The sequence below is a fragment of the Mobula birostris genome, chromosome 24 (assembly GCF_030028105.1).
Source record: "Mobula birostris isolate sMobBir1 chromosome 24, sMobBir1.hap1, whole genome shotgun sequence".
Taxonomy (NCBI): Eukaryota; Metazoa; Chordata; class Chondrichthyes; order Myliobatiformes; family Myliobatidae; genus Mobula; species Mobula birostris.
In genome coordinates, this window is record NC_092393.1 from 43090061 (window position 1) to 43106042 (window position 15982).

The 15982-nt window shown below is 38.2% G+C and overlaps 1 protein-coding gene across 4 annotated transcripts in view; it reads left to right on the forward strand.

The window, feature by feature from the left end:
• Positions 1 to 227: 227 nt before the first annotated feature.
• Positions 228 to 15982, forward strand: part of card14 (caspase recruitment domain family, member 14) — a 64691-nt gene continuing 48936 nt past the window's right edge. For 3 of the 4 annotated variants that reach the window (XM_072242412.1, XM_072242414.1, XM_072242415.1), the window contains exons 1-5: positions 228 to 341; positions 1672 to 2120; positions 9747 to 9969; positions 10606 to 10743; positions 12943 to 13268. In XM_072242412.1, the coding sequence (XP_072098513.1) occupies positions 2067 to 2120; positions 9747 to 9969; positions 10606 to 10743; positions 12943 to 13268 (741 nt within the window). In that variant the 5' untranslated portion in view covers positions 228 to 341; positions 1672 to 2066. The remainder of the gene's footprint in view (positions 342 to 1671; positions 2121 to 9746; positions 9970 to 10605; positions 10744 to 12942; positions 13269 to 15982) is intronic. The other variant, XM_072242413.1, reaches the window with a different exon arrangement.

Below are 15982 nucleotides of genomic sequence, written 5' to 3' on the forward strand. Positions count from 1 at the left end.
TCTTACCCCTCTGCTTTTGCCTCCTCTCTCTCTCCACTACTTCGTCCTCATCACAACACCCCCATCCTCTCCTCCTCTACCTGTATCCTTTCACTTCCCCCATTCACATAAAAGAGATTGAAAGCTAAAAGGTATTTTCCGAACACAGACTTCTGAAGGGTTAATCCAAAGCAGTAGCATTTTCTTTTATTTCCTGAAGGCATTTACTTCCTTGTTTTCTCTTCTCTCTGAGTTCACAGCTCCATTAACTGCATTCTGTGTTACTTGCTTCGCGTAGGAAAAAAATTGTACAGCAGTAGAGCACCTTATCTGGTTTATTCAAACGGAGTCATACTTACGCAGTAAGTGAAGACGTTGTAAGGTTTTAAATATTATCAAGATTGATATGTAAGCAATATGACTCTGCAAGATATGAACATTTTACAAAGCGGGTTTGCTATGTATATAACCGAGAGACAATCGAAATTAATACCTGTTACTATAATACAGCTTTTAATGCCTATCTGTTTATCAGTGTTTCAGTCGATTCCTGCTCCTACCAGAGAAATATTTTTTAGGATCAGAAATGTTTTTACTTGTCATTGTATTGATGTATTCCACAAGGAAAGGCTGAACGTGGGTTTACACCTGTGAGTCATTCCAGGGTCAGTTTCCCGCCTTCATTTCAATTCTGCACCAGGGTCTGGTACAGAATTAAAGTTTTCCACTTTAGAAAGGGAATGTTTCCTTCTCTGTGATGAAGGTTAAGAACAAGTTTGGGTGTATGCTACACTTAGAAAATGCGATAGAAATGGAGATCTGTATATGTCAAATTACAGAAATGCACAGAATTTTAATCAAATGTTCATGATTGATGCTGTTGAATTAAATGCTGTATTAGTTTGGGCATATAGGGTTGATAAAAGTATGTAAAATTATGAGAACCATAAAAAGGCTAGACTCTCAGAATCTTCCAATATCCATGTGACAAATAATGCTAATCTTTTTCCCAAGGTAGAAACGTTAAGTACTAAAAGCCATGTGTTTAAGAGTAAAGTTTAAAAGAGATATGTTGCACTGTTTTATGTTCTATAAAATATGCAGGACAAAATTTTTACACAAAGTCTGATAAGTGCTAGAATGGGCTGCCTGGGGACATGGTGGAAGCAGATATGATAACAGTGTTTAAAAGGTGTTCTTTTGGTACATGAATCTGCAGGGTTTGGAGTGATATGGATGATGTTCAGGCAGAAGCGATTAGCTGTCTGGGAGGTTACATGTTCTGACAGAGATTTGCTATTTCATTCCTAAATTCCATGTTGTTTATTTTAAAAATTTGTACACAGTATTGTTCAGGATAACACATTGAGTCTCATGAAAACAAAGTATTTCTGGACTTGCTTCACAGTAGGATAGATAGGAAAGGGCATTTCCTTTTCTCACTGTTACCATCAGGTAGGAGATACAGAAGCCTGAAGGCACACTCAGCTATTCAGGAACAGCTTCTTCCCCTCCACCGTCCGATTCCTAAATGGACTTTGAAGCTTTGGACACTACCTCACTTTTTTTAATATACAGTATTTCTGTTTTTGTGCATTTTTTACTAATCTATTCAATTTACTTAATTGATTTACTTGTTTATTTATAATTATGTTTTATTTTATTTATTATTTTTTTCTCTCTCTCTGCTAGGTTATGTCTTGCATGGAACTGCTGCTGCTAAGTTAACAAATTTCACATCACGTGCTGGTGATAATTAACCTGATTCTGATTCTGACATGGTGCAATATTCACCACTTGATATTGTGCTGCTTAGTTTCTGCAATGTTGTTCTGATTTGTTGTGCTAAACTTCCATGAGGCCTTTTAGAACAGCACCGGAGGTTTATATTGAGAAGGTCTTTGGAACTGTTGTTTAACTTCTAAAATGACTGACTAGACCTTGCAATCAGTGCTAAAATTGCAAGATCTGCTGCCAGCCTTGAAGAAACGTGGCCACACAAAACCCGTGAGCCTGGATTTCCCCTTTCTAAGCATCAACGGTAACCAGGTCACAGACAGAGGGATTGAAGGTTTCAAACTACAGTGATGTTATCAAGCTGGTTGAGCAGCCATTCAGATTGTAGAATTCCAACAGATGCAGTAAGTAAAGCAAGAAACAAATAGCTTGAGTCATAACTAAGTTTTAGAATAGAACTGGGAATGAAGAAAAAAATTTGGTCATGTATGGATTGAGATAAATGTTGAATCCTTATTAAGAGACCTTGAAAGCTATAAAGTTTAAAAACCATGGAACTTTTTAGCAGCTAAACTGAAAGAATGTTAATCGAAACAGATAAAATCAAGTTTCTGAGCTCCAAAGAGGTTGCTCATTTGTAATTTCATGGATTTTTACACATTTTTAAAATTCAGTAGCAAGCTACATCAGCAGTTTCAGTTTTACAGAGAAACTAGTTCATAGAAAGTTGGAGTTTCTATTGGTTGCAACTCATGGATTACTTCAGATAGGATCATAGCTGTATATCCCGTAGAGTTCATGACAGGAATTTCTGGATGTGAAATCTACGAGTTTTATATATGTTGATGACATCAGACAACTTTCTAATTCCACTGAGCAAAAGGCTACAAACGTACAAGTATAAAAATACTAATCAGGCACTGGCATCACCCAACCATTCCTCTATGTTAGATGGGGAATATTGCAGAAGCTTCCACTTCTCTTGGTCTCCTAGTCATTAAAAGTGGGTTTATTCAATTTTTCTACAAGTTTTGGTGAACAACAACTTCCCATCTAGTCACGTTTTTAACTTACATTCATTTATTCAAATGGTGGATAATTTATATGATTCATAGTTTTGGACAAAAGAAATTGTTTTATTTTTTGAGGGGAGAACAGAGCTGATTCCTTCAGCTGTTGTGAGACTTAAAATTATCAATCATCATCCGTTGACTAATAACTTTAAATGCTAAACAATCTATATTAAGTGTATGTACACATCTGCTTTACAGAAATTAAAGTCAACTACTGTATTACGAAGCTCTTTACATCATAAAATGTTTATAGTTGTTATTAATGTGCACCAAGTGTGACAAAGGTCAGTGTCATTAATGAATATCAAACAAGCATCTAGATTGGGGTGCTAATGAGAAAAGACAGCTAATGTTGGCAGATGTTTCTGTTTACCAGCTGCAGCATTAATTGGGAATTATCTCCAAGAATGACCCCTAGCTCCCGAGGAGACTATTATTTCTAACTGTCATAACTGTTCACTTGCTTTAACCCTGTCAGGTCTTTCAATCGTGTCTCTTCTACATTGAAGAGTACAGCACAGGAACAGCCCTTTCAGCCCACAGTATCTGTGCCAAACATGGTGACAAATTAAACTAATTCCTTCTGCCCTCTCATGATTCATATCCTTCCATTTCTTGTGCATTCATGTGCCTCTCTCAAACCATTTTGAAAACCACAATTATGTTTCCACTGCAGTGGATTCTGGTCAATTGGGGCAGGGGCTTATTAGAGATAACTCTTAAAGAACAAAAAATAATGGAGAAAATTGCTGGGATTACCTTCATTTATTTGGAACACTATGCACCTTAATTGGGGCAGGAGACTATTGTTAAACAATTTCTAACTGGCATTAGTCGCGTGCACTTGCATGGGCATTAGACACAGCACCATGCTTCAAGCGAAGTGTTTTTAAATAGCACCAGTTCTGTGTGTCTGTGTTCAAAAAGCAGTTATTTTTGTTACTGATAGTTGACAAAATAAGTAAGACAATTTAGAATTGCCTCACTACAATTAAGAAGATAATTAAGACCATTTTGTCACTGTTGTTTCAAGTATTCAGGCTTTGAGATGCCAGAAACAGCCAGGAGTGAAAATGAAATGATTGCACATTTCAACAAGTTAGAGACTGCAAAGAATTTGAAGCTTTCAAATTGTTGGTAGTTTCTATTTTGAAGGTAACATCTTGAATGTTACAATGAAAATGAGAATTGGTAGGATGCAATCGTCGACAGCATTGTATGAAGGCAGACCATTGTCTGCACTGAATGTCTGCACTGATTTTGTTCATTTATAGTCAAAAGAATGCAAAGCAGATGAATTCCTCTGTTGATAAGTATTAGGAACTAATTCACAGTTGTATAGTACTGTAGTAGCATTGGTAGTGTTCTAATTTGTTCTGTATTTCATTGAAGTACATAATTGTTACACAGTTAGTCTTTTTTATACATTAACTATTTCCATGAAATTTCAACTAATGGGGAAACTGCCTAATTGGGCTAAAATGTCCCAGTGAACCGGAATCCACGGTATCACTCTTGGAGGCACGTTCCAGCCACTTTCTGTAAAACAAAAAAAAAGCTTGCCCCATACGTCCCCTTTGAACTTTCCCATTTCATCTTAATGCTGAAACCTCTTATGTTTGATATTCCTATCCCAGGAAAAAGATTCCGGCTCTCCGTGCTATCTGTGCTTCTCATGATGTTATAAACATCTATCAAGTTTCCCCCCAGCATCTAATGCTTCAGAGAAAACAATCCAAAACTGAGCCACGTTAACCCTAAACCACAATAAATTGTATTTACCTTTCACCTCTGTGCTTGCGTACATCGAGCCTTTAACAAATATAGCTCATATCCTACGCCATGGTAGTGTAACAATTAGTGCGATGCTCTTACAGATCTGGATGTCAGAGTTTGGAAGGACATGTCCCCCCATATCTCTAACTACTGTAAATAAGAGCAAAGAAATCCTATCTGTCTTTAGTATGCCATATTAGAATACCCACACATTATGCCAGAACAACAATTAATAGCTTGGCAATAGTATATTCTACAAAAAGAGTAATTTCTCCATTTGACGTGCCTCCTAGGGATCAGTTTGTATGTTCGGAGGTTGGCAGGATTCTGCACGTGCTTAGTGTACTCTCAAATAAGAATCCGGTAATTCCCTGTGATGTTCATTGCAACAAATTCTAGCCTCTTCATGTTGCGTGGTTTCCAGATTAACAACAGTAGACATACAAAGTTTTGATTCTTATGTTGAACTTCAAAAAACAGTGAAGAGGTGAGTTTTTCCAGTTTTAGGACCATAAGACATGGAAGCTGAATTAGGCCATTTGGCCCATTGAGTTTGCTCCGCAATTTGATCATCGATGATTTATTTTCCCTCTCAACCCCATTCTTCTGCCTTCTCTCCGGAACCTTTGATGCCTTTACTAATCAAGAACCTATCAACCTCCACTTTAAATATACCCAAAGACCTTACGTCCACTGCCGCCTGTGGCAATGAATTCCACAGATTCACCACCCTCTGACGAAAGAAATTCCTCCTCATCTCTATTCTAAAGGAATGTCCTAATGTCCTTCTATTTTGAGGCTGTGCCCACTGGTCCTAGACTCTCCTACCATTAAACACTTCCAATTTTTGGTCAGTTTCAATGAAATTCCCTTCATTCATCTAAACTTCAATGAGTACAGGCTCAGAGCGATCAAACACTCCTCAAATGTTAACCCTTTCATTCCTAGGATAATTCTCGTACACCTCCTCCAGACCCTCTCCAATGCCATTGGGTATGTTTAAAGTGGAGGTTGATAGGTTCTTGATTAGTAAGGGCAACAAAGGTTATGGGAAGAATGGGGTTGAGAGGGATAATAAATCAGCCTTAATGGAATGATGGAGCAGACTCAATGGTCCAAATAGCCTATTTCTGCTCCTATGTCTTATATGGAGTCCAAAACTGCTCACAATACTCCAAGTGTGGTCTGGCCAATGCCGTGTAAAGCCTCAGAATTACACCCTTGCTTTTATATTCTAGTCCTTCTTTGTAATGAATGCTAACAATTGGATTTGGATTCCTAACTACTGACTCCACCTGCAAGTTAACCTTTAGGGCTCCTGCGTGAACTCTCCCAAATCACTTTACCTCTTCAATTTCTGAATCTGCTTCCCCTTTAGAAAATAGTCAATGCCTTTATTCCTTCTACCAGGATGCACGAACATACATCTCTTTACACTGTAATTCCATCTGCCACTTCTTTTGCTCATTCTCTTTATCTGTGCAAGTCCTTTGTCTCTCTAACTCCCCAATACTACTTGCTCCTCCACCACTCTTTGTATTGTCCACAACCTTGGTCACAAAGCCATCAATTCTGTCGTCCAGATCATTAATATATAACATGTAAAGTAGTGAACCCAACACCAACTTTTGCGAAACAACACTACTCAATAGCAGCCAACCAGAAAAGGTCTTCTTTGCTTCCACTGTTTGCCAATCTTCTATCTATATTAATATCTTCCCCGTAATACCATGGGCTCTTATCCTGTTTAGCAGCCACATGTGTGGCACCTTGTCTAAGGCTTCTGAAAGTCCGTGTAAACATTGTGTCCATTGACACTCCTTTGTCTATTCTGCCTGTAATTTTCTCAAAGTGGCGACACACGATTTCCCCTTAAGGAAACTATGTTGACTTCCATCTATTTTATCATGTGCCTTAAATACCCCAAAGCCTCATCCTTAATCCTTAAGACTTTAACATCTTGCCAAACAAGTAAGTCATTTTAACTGACCTATAATTTATTAATTAATTTATAATTAACTGACCTTTTAACTGACCTATAATTTATAATTAATCCTTAAGACTTTAACATCTTGCCAAACAAGTAAGTCATTTTAACTGACCTATAATTTATTTTGCCTCCCTCCCTGCTTAAAGCGTAGAGTGACATTTGTGATTTTGCAATCCTCTGTAACCATTCCAGAATCTAGTGTTTCTTGAAAGATCGTTACTTATGTCTCTACAATCTCTTCAGAACCCTAAGGTGTAGTGTTTCTGGTCCAGGTGATTTATCTACCTTCAGACCTTTCAGTTTCCAAGGTATCTTCTCCTTAGTAATAATGACTACACTCACTTCTGCTCCCCGCCACTTACAAATTTCTGGCATCCTCCTGGTGTCTTCCACATTGAAGACTGACACAAAATACTTATTCAGTTTTGTGCACTATTTCTCTGTTCCCCATTACCACTTCTCCAGTGTCATTTTTCTGCAATCCAATGTCCACTTTTGCCTTTCTTTTACTCTTTATATATCTGAAAAATATTTTGGTATCCTGTTTTATATTATTGGCTCGCTCACCTTCATATTTAATCTTTTCTTTCCTTATTTCTTTTTAGTTGCCTTCTGTTGATTTTTAAAAGCTTACCAGTTCCCTATCTCCCCACTAACTTTTGCTATATTGTATGACCTCTTCTTTTCTTTTATGCTGTCTTTGACTTCCCTTGTCTGTTACGGTTGTCTCATTCTCCCTTTAGAATGCAGCTTCTTCTTTGGGATGAACTGATCCTGTGTCTTCCAACTAACTCCTGGAAACTCCAGCCATTGCTGTACTACACTCATCCCTGTTAGTGTCTCCTCAAGTCAATGATGGCCAGCTGCTCTTTCAATCCTCTGTAGTTAATTTTACCAAACTGTAATACTAATACATCCATTTTTACCTTCATCCTCTCAAACTTCAGGATGAATTCTATCATATTATAATCACTGTCTCTGGAGGGTCCCCTTGCCTTAAGCTCCCTAATCAGATCTGGTTTATTATAAAACAGCCAATGCAGAATTATCTTTTCCCTAGTGGGCTTGACCACAAACTGCTCAAAAAAGCCATCTTGTAGGCATCAGTTTTCTCCAAGAACTGGTAGAAATTGAAGTTTCTAATAAGTAAAATCATCAAAGTTTAAAGTAAATTATATTATCAATGTACATACAGTATATGTCACCATAGACACTAAGATTCATTTTCTTTTGGGCATGCTCAATAAATCTAGAGAATAATAGAGAATAATAATAACAGAGTCAATGAAAGACCACTCTGCTAGGGTGTTTAACCAGAGTGCAAATACAAAAGAAAAAATTATAATAATAAATGAATAATCAATAAAAATCAAGAACATGAAATGAAGAATTCTTGAAAGTAAATCCATTGGTCATGGGGACATTTCAGTGATCAGGCAAGTAATGTTGTGTGAAGTTATCCCCTTTGGTTCAAGAGCCTGATGGTAGAGGGGTAATAACTCTTCCTGGACTTGGTGGTGTGAGTTTTGAGGCTCCTGTACCTTCTTCCTGATGGCAGCAGCGAGAAGGGAGCATGTCCTGGTCGGCGAGGGTTCCTGATGATGGATGCTGCTTTCCTGTTGCATCATTTCAGGTAGATGTGCTCAGTGGTTGGGAGGTCTCTACCCATGATGGAGTGAGATGCATCCTGAAATTTTTGTAGGATTTTCCATTCAAGGGCCTTGGTGTTTCCATACCAGACTAAAAGCTGAATAACAACTGAATTATCACAGGCACCTGTGACAAGAGACCCTGACAAGAATGGTGAAGACCCAAGTGTTGGAGTATCTGAGGCTAGGATCGAAACACAGTACGAGACTGAAACGAGAACTGAGCACTGAACAAGACGCTAGACCATATTCCAAGTTGATCTTACAATTGAGCACTGAGCCTCTGTTCAGGTGCTCCTTATATACCGAAATCCTTGTGCCAAAACATGGCAGCCAATTAGTGGGACGGTCCTGAATCCTTAAGGAGGCCATGCCATCTATCCGTACTCTGGAGAGTTAGAGTTTCGAAATTCCGGAACCTGGCACAGCTGGATGTATATCGTAACAGCACCATGGAGATGGGAGAAAACATGGGAATGGTAGGATCATCAATTGGTGAAGCTCCCTTGGAGGTGATTTAGTACGTACAGTCTGAGAGGATTATGTATTCAATCCAGCAACTCAGCAGATGTCCTTTCTCAATTACCATTTTTCCTGCCACGGTCATCTCTACTCTTTCCCGGCCTTCACATTTCCACCTAGTAACACTGTTGTATTTCCAGCTGGTATTCTTTCTCCAATTTCCTCATTTAATTGTGAACATTTAATTGGACTGACCTTTGATAGTGGTTTCCTGGCAGTTATTGATCACTGCTACACACTGGCTCAATATGAGGCCCAATAATAGGCTCCTAAGTTTTCATTATTCAGTCCGAGGAATCACTCTGCGCTCATAAGGATAGATGAGGCTAAGTGTTTGCAAGTAGATAAAGTCTTATGCTAAAATATTTAATAAAGGCATTAGAGAATGGACAGGGAAACTATTGTCACTGTAAAATGATTGTTCTTGTCTTTGTGCATATTTTAGACTTTTTAGTAATTTTAGTTATTATGATGAAACGTTATAGTTGCAATAGAACTCAAAAAGAATTTTGAGAACAGAATGGGAACTTGGTGATTGTCCTCTCACTGCGGTGTGCCACGTTGAATGACATATCTACATGGACCATTACATTCAAAGCCAACCCCACACCAGATTATTATAATGGATTTTTAATGAAACTCACAGGCCACAAAGCCAGGTGTGAAATGCAAAAAAATCCCATAATCTGCTACTTTGAAGAAAAGGGCAGTCGGCACATGGGAACATTACTGCCTGCAAATCCTCTCCATGTCATACACTCTCCTAACTTCAGAAGTATACAGCAAATTCCTTTATAACACACACGAAATGCTGGAGGAACTCAGCAGGTCAGGCAGCATCAATGGAAGTGAATAAACAGTTTGACTTTAATTTATAAGCCTAGAACTCCCTATTGTGTTCACTGTAGCAGTTCAAGTGGATGGGCTCACCTCCACTTTCTCACAGGAAATGTTTTCTTTGCCAGTAACTCCTACATACTGCAGCTAAGTAAAATGGTGTTTGTTAATGTCCCTTTTCAGCCGTTATTGATCATGGATGAAATTGCCTCAAGTGACAAGGAAATAAAAGATCTGGACGAAGAATCAATATGGGACCTAATTGAAAGCCAACGCCACATAATCACCAATAGTGTTCAACCCTGCCACGTCACACCCTTTCTTCGCCAGTGTCACGTCATTGGAGAGACAGATGAGGAAGAAATTCTATTTGCCCCTCACCTTAAGCACCGGTGCATGAGAACTGGTAAGGATTTGTGTTGCTGTTTGTTTCGTTTCAAAAGTACCTTAATTCTGTTGCCTCGAAATGGAACACTGCCCCCTGTGCCATGAATTCTTCCGTGACAGTTAGCTATTTTAGAGAGATATCTTTCACGTTGGCCACCCTTCAATATGTGAGTGAAACAGGCAATTACAGCCAAAGCTGATCCAAGCAGATTTCTGCAGCTAAAAGACCCTCTGGAGCAGATTTGAGTTAATGTCATAGACTTATCTGGTAGGTTGTGGAGGAAAATATTACTGGCAGCACAATTCTGTTACATCAAAGCATTCTTTATGAGCTGAACTATGTGTCTTCACTGCAAATTCAACAGAATCGGTAGGTTTTTGAAAAATGTAGGATTTGCCTCACTCCTGACTTTCTGTTCTCAGGACACTGAATGTTCCAGCAGGTTTCACTGGTACAACCAGGAATGTATAACCCTTTTTGTCAGCACTTATTCATGTAAAATGCACACTAACAATTAGCCAAATGCAAGTTCAGTAAAAGATTTTAAAATAGCCAAACCAGTTGAAATTATTTTAAAACTTTGATGTTTACATTTACCATTTTTTCCCATTATTTTTCCCTGTCCAGCTCATTGGTGTTTTTTTTTATTTCTAGGATATATGCTTGATCTTTTGAGAACACGTGGAAAGAAAGGAGCTGTTGCCTTTTTGGAGTCTTTAGGTTTCTATAATCCTGAAATTTACACGTTAATAACTGGAAAAGAACCCACGAAGGATTGTAGCAGTATATTTGGTAAGATTTATCTTTATTTGCTTCTTTTCATACATCTTATTCCCATTGTTCATATCCTGCATTCTTCATGCCAAGTTGGGCATTACCTGTGAGAAAGAGTACTCTGCTTCCACAGTTCATCTAAAACTTCTGTCAACCAATTTCTCTAAGATGCATAGGAATATCTGTCTACCTCTGGATCTTTCTAATATCTCTTTTTCTGTCCCTAACACCCTCTCTCTTTCCTCATTAAAATGCTGTGCACAATAGCTTGCACTGAGATTGGGAATTTTAATTACAATATTTGAACCCAAGCACTATATTATTCAACGTCCATAAGACTATAAGACATGGGAGCAGAATTAGGCCATTCGGCCCATTGAGTCATTTCATCTTGGTTGATTTGTTATCCCTCTCATTCCCATTCTCCTGCCTTCTCCCCATAACCTTTGGTGCCCTTCCTAATCAAGACCTGCTCGGCTTTGCTTTGAATATATCCAATGACCTGGCCTCCACAGCTGTCTGTGACAAGAATTCCACTGGTTCACCACCCTATAGCTAAAGGAATTCCTCCTCATCTCTGCTCTAAAGGGACTTTCTATTCTGAGGCTGTGCCCTCTGGGGCTATATCCTGCATGCTTCTGCTGATGAAGTTTGAGGACAGTATCAGGTTGACTGTACCCCCAGCTGAGATGAACTCCAACAGCTGGCTGATACACCACAGCTCATATTTTCAAGCTCTGAGTGAAAATGTTGCCATAGTGCTGGCCGACCTGCTTACACAAGCTCATACTGCCATCTGCAGATACGTAGCAATCCTCCAGTATTTAAGAAAGCATGCTGCTCTTAGAAAAGCTTCACTTAATTTGGATATATTCTCATTTTTTAAAACGCTGGTGTGTAACAAAAATCTTTCCTGCCTCAAGGTGAAGATGCATTGCAAATAAGCCAGCTGTTTGTAGAGCTGTGTGTACTTCTCTTTTGCATTCTTCTGCCTTGTACGACTTCATAATAATTATCCCTCTCTAGAAATTGCAAAAATTCAGTTTGTTTTTGAGTTGCTTATATTTATTTTGTCTTGCTAAGTTATGAATCTAAGTGACTGCTCATTATGTGCCTGCCAAGGCAGGGAGACTGCCAGGTTATTTGAGTGTGTCGGGCTTTATCGCTAAGCTGATTCTACAATGACCCAGTAATCACACAGATTCACTTGGTTGCAGAAATCACCAAGAGTAATTGGAGCAGTACCTTTCATCTGATTTTCACTCCAATAAACTAATTATATCTTCCTTGCTGCTGGCCTGTTTGCTCTCTCAGCACATTTGCCATCGAGTACAAACTGGGGGAAAGGGAAATAATTCTAAACTACAAATTTTAATTGCTTAGGTTCCAAGGAAAATGAGAGGAGAAATTCTACTATTAGTCCCTGTGGGACCCTTCAACACTTATTCCAAAGATTATATTTTACAAAGCTATCAGAATTTCACTTATCTCTGGGTAACCTTTATTAACTTTGTTTACAAGTTTAAAAAGCACAATTATACTCATTGTCACCTTTCTTTACAATGCCTCTCTTCCCTCCTTCCTGCTTGATTCTTTGAAATTAACCATCTTGACACATAATCTAATTAATAATCATCTTCAGTGTTTAAACCCCGCCTTGGTAAGTCTTATCTAAATAACCTAATGCCTGCTAGTTAGCTCCAAGGTATGATTAAATTTACATTACCTTTCCTGTAAATAATAATGATTTTCTATTAATAGAACCATTTTTCGAGGAAAAACAGAGACTGGGAATTGTTGTAAGTGGTGAAAGGTTTCTAATTCTTAGAGTTAATCCTCATATCTGCAGGAAGAGCAACAGCTACAAATGGGACAAAAACACAAGTTGTTGGAGTTGTTCTGCAATTGTAATAGTACAACTGGAACAAAATTAACTTTAAAGGTAAAATGTCAGTTCAATAAAAAAGCCTAGAATTTAGATGTAGTTTCCAACAATATTTAAGAAACTTGAAAATCTTTTCCTACTTTAAATTGAGGTCCACAAAAATCTTACTTAATTGTTTTTAGTAGCGTTGAGGAATCTGTTTCTTCTATCCATTCAAATATTTGATAGGTCTTAGAGTTTTCGAATATGGATGTACATAAACCAATAAACACAACAATAAGTATTAACGAAAGGACAATGAAAATTGTTCCATTTTCTTCCTTTGGTTGTAGTCGAAAAAGGAAATTTGAATTTGATTCAGTTTCTAATGAATGAGGTAATGAAGGCTCAGAAATGGTTAGGGGAAGAAAAATGTATCAAGCATCGGTTGAATGAAAAAGTTCAAAGCATGGAAGAACAAAATCAACAACTGAAGACTGAGCTCAAAAGTTTAAAGGCAGCTGAGCTTAACTTAAGCAGAATGAAAATGGACTGGAATCGTCACCATGATGAAATGATTCGTCTGAAGGAAGAAAATTATCAGATATTAATGCGGTATACAAACGCTCTCCAGGAGAAGGAAATGTCTGTGACACGAAGCAGAGAGTTGCAACAACAGGTATTGGTTTTTTTTCATTCAATCAGACATTCCTGATATAACCCAAGTTCAGTTCGAAATGTTGTTCAGCATGTACTTCCATACCTTTGACAGCATTTGTTCTGAGTAGGGAGGGTGGATGTGAATGGGCGGATGGGAGTGTTATGGAGTTGTGAGTTGTGTGGTAAAGGATGGGTAGGAGGTGCGAAGAAATGCCAGTTTATTTTTTCGATACATTTGACTGTATAATATTGGAAGCCAGAGATTAAGTGAAACCTGCAAGAGATTTTGAGACAGCTTCCTGATCTAGTTCGTTTCAATACTGAACTACCTCTCTTGTGTTTAGGCAGAGTAATTCCAACAGCACTCTGTACTGTGCAAAAAAGTACACTTTGGGGAGATAACTGAGTCAAAGATTCATGTGCACAGAAAAGTCCCTCTAGTCCACTATGTACATGTCACCACAAGTACCCACCAATACTAATACTGTGTACCTGTACCTACCTTCTATGTGTTGTGATTCATGTGATTGACTAGAAACTTCTTAAGTCTTGTGAGAGCCTCCATCACTCCTTCAAGCAGATTCTGAATGGAAAAAAAATCATTCCTCATGTACCCTCTACAACTTTTAACTAAGCCTTTACCTTCTAGTTTTAGATAGCTCGGAGATGGTAACATTTTTCTACTATCAACTCCTCATAATTTTATGCACTTCTGTCAGCTTATTCCTTGGCCTCTTCTGCCCATCTGTCCCTCCTCATAAATGAAACACTCCATCCCAAACAACATCATGGTAATATATGCACCCTCTCCCCTGTAATCACACCCATCCCTTTGTGTGGTCATCAGAACCGAACAAATACCTCTGATGTGGATTACCCTGTGTTTTACACAGCTGTACCATAACTTTCCCTGATTTTATATTCTTTGTCCTGACAAGTGGAGACAGGCACCCCCGGGGATCATTGGACTTGTACCTCAATTTCCTTCTACTCCTCAATACTGTGTGTCCCACTCGTGTAAGTTCGCCCAAAGTGCATCATCTTGCAATTAACAGGATTAAATTCCTCCTGCTGTCATACAGCTCCCAGGAACTCTTCCATTGAATCAGAAACTTACAGCTTTTCTGCCCGATAACACCTTCATACCATTCACTAATCGGATCTGTACCTCTGTTCCTATGCTCACAAGTTTGTGGCACCAGATGTAATCTAGAGGTCCTGCATATTATTCTGCTATCTAACTCTCTACATTCATGTTTCAGGACTTGGTTCATATTTTTATCTATGTCAACGGTACCAATATGAACCTCTGGATGTTTACCTTCGCACTTTAGAATCCTCTGAAATCATTCTGCGACATCCTTGTCCTTGGACCTAGGGAGGCTTCGTGCCATCCTGGAGTTATATTTACAGCAATAGAAGCACCTATCTATTCCCCTCTTTTTCCAGTCTCCTATTACTATCATCCCTGGACTCCTGTTCCTCCCCACTTGTGCAGCTAAGTCACCCTCAGTGCCATAATCATAGACTCCAGACACCACCTGGGTTCAGGATTACCGCAGTAAAGTAACTGCCTACTGGGTAGCACTACTATTCTGAGCTCTTTCCATCCCCCTGTTCAGCTGAGCTACCCACAGTACCATGGTCTTTATTCAAGAAAATTAATCTCATCAATTTTTAAACGCAGAAGATCTGAAAAGCAATGAGATGAGAGTTAAGTCATAGTACAGAGAATTGCAATTTGCTGGTATTCTGACAGAAAGGAAAGGTTCAAAACTTTGTAAATAACTCTTTTTCTTCTTTTTTATGGAAATGAACTGATGGTCTTTTCTTACAAGAACAAATCAGACGGATACATTTCGATGTTCAACACTGAGCAGTCTCAGTAACAGGAATCTTCTATGCCCACATGCAACCAAAAAATAATTTAACATGCAATATTCATTTGTTAGTTTTGGCCATCATTTGGAGTGTGGTTCAGTGATAGCACAGTTTGACTTTGATCCATTTTTTTAGTATACTTCAGAAGTGTAGCCTCATCTTTCTCTAACTTCTAATGGAAATAAATTAATATCGTAGTTTGCAAATATTTAAAATGAATAACCAGTGACTGTTAAAGGCATGAACAGAGAGGTGGTCTATGTTAGAACAGATGCACTTAAATACAGCAATCTTTCTCTCTGATTTTTTGAAATTGTATTAAGTTTGCTTTTAAACTGCTGTCTGCTTTGTGTTGTAGCACTGAATGAATTTATTTAACTATGCCATTGTAAAAATAAACTAATAAATCAAGGAGACGTGCGCATGAGACTTCTTTGCTTCTCATGTTGCCCTTCCCTCTGCCTAGATTTAATAAACTTTACCAAAGGCCATAGCCCATGAAATAGCCTCATCCTTCAACGTCACATTGCAGGTACCAACTGACTGCATTGATAATACAAGGGTGAAAAATTACAATTGTGGATAATTAGGGCAATAGAAATTCTTTCATTTATGCCTGTATATTTGATAAAAGATTTATGAGAACGGATATTTATGGCTTGAAAATTGTATAGTCTTTCTAGAAGATCATTTATTCGATTTATGTTTTGTTGTATTCAAAATTACAAACTAGCTTTTTGAGTCCATTGGTTAAAATTTTGTCATTGGCACCTGCTTTTATTAATTTTTTTTCCAAGTATTTAATTGAGAAAGGTTGTGGTTTAATTTTAACAATTACATTTGATAGCTTTT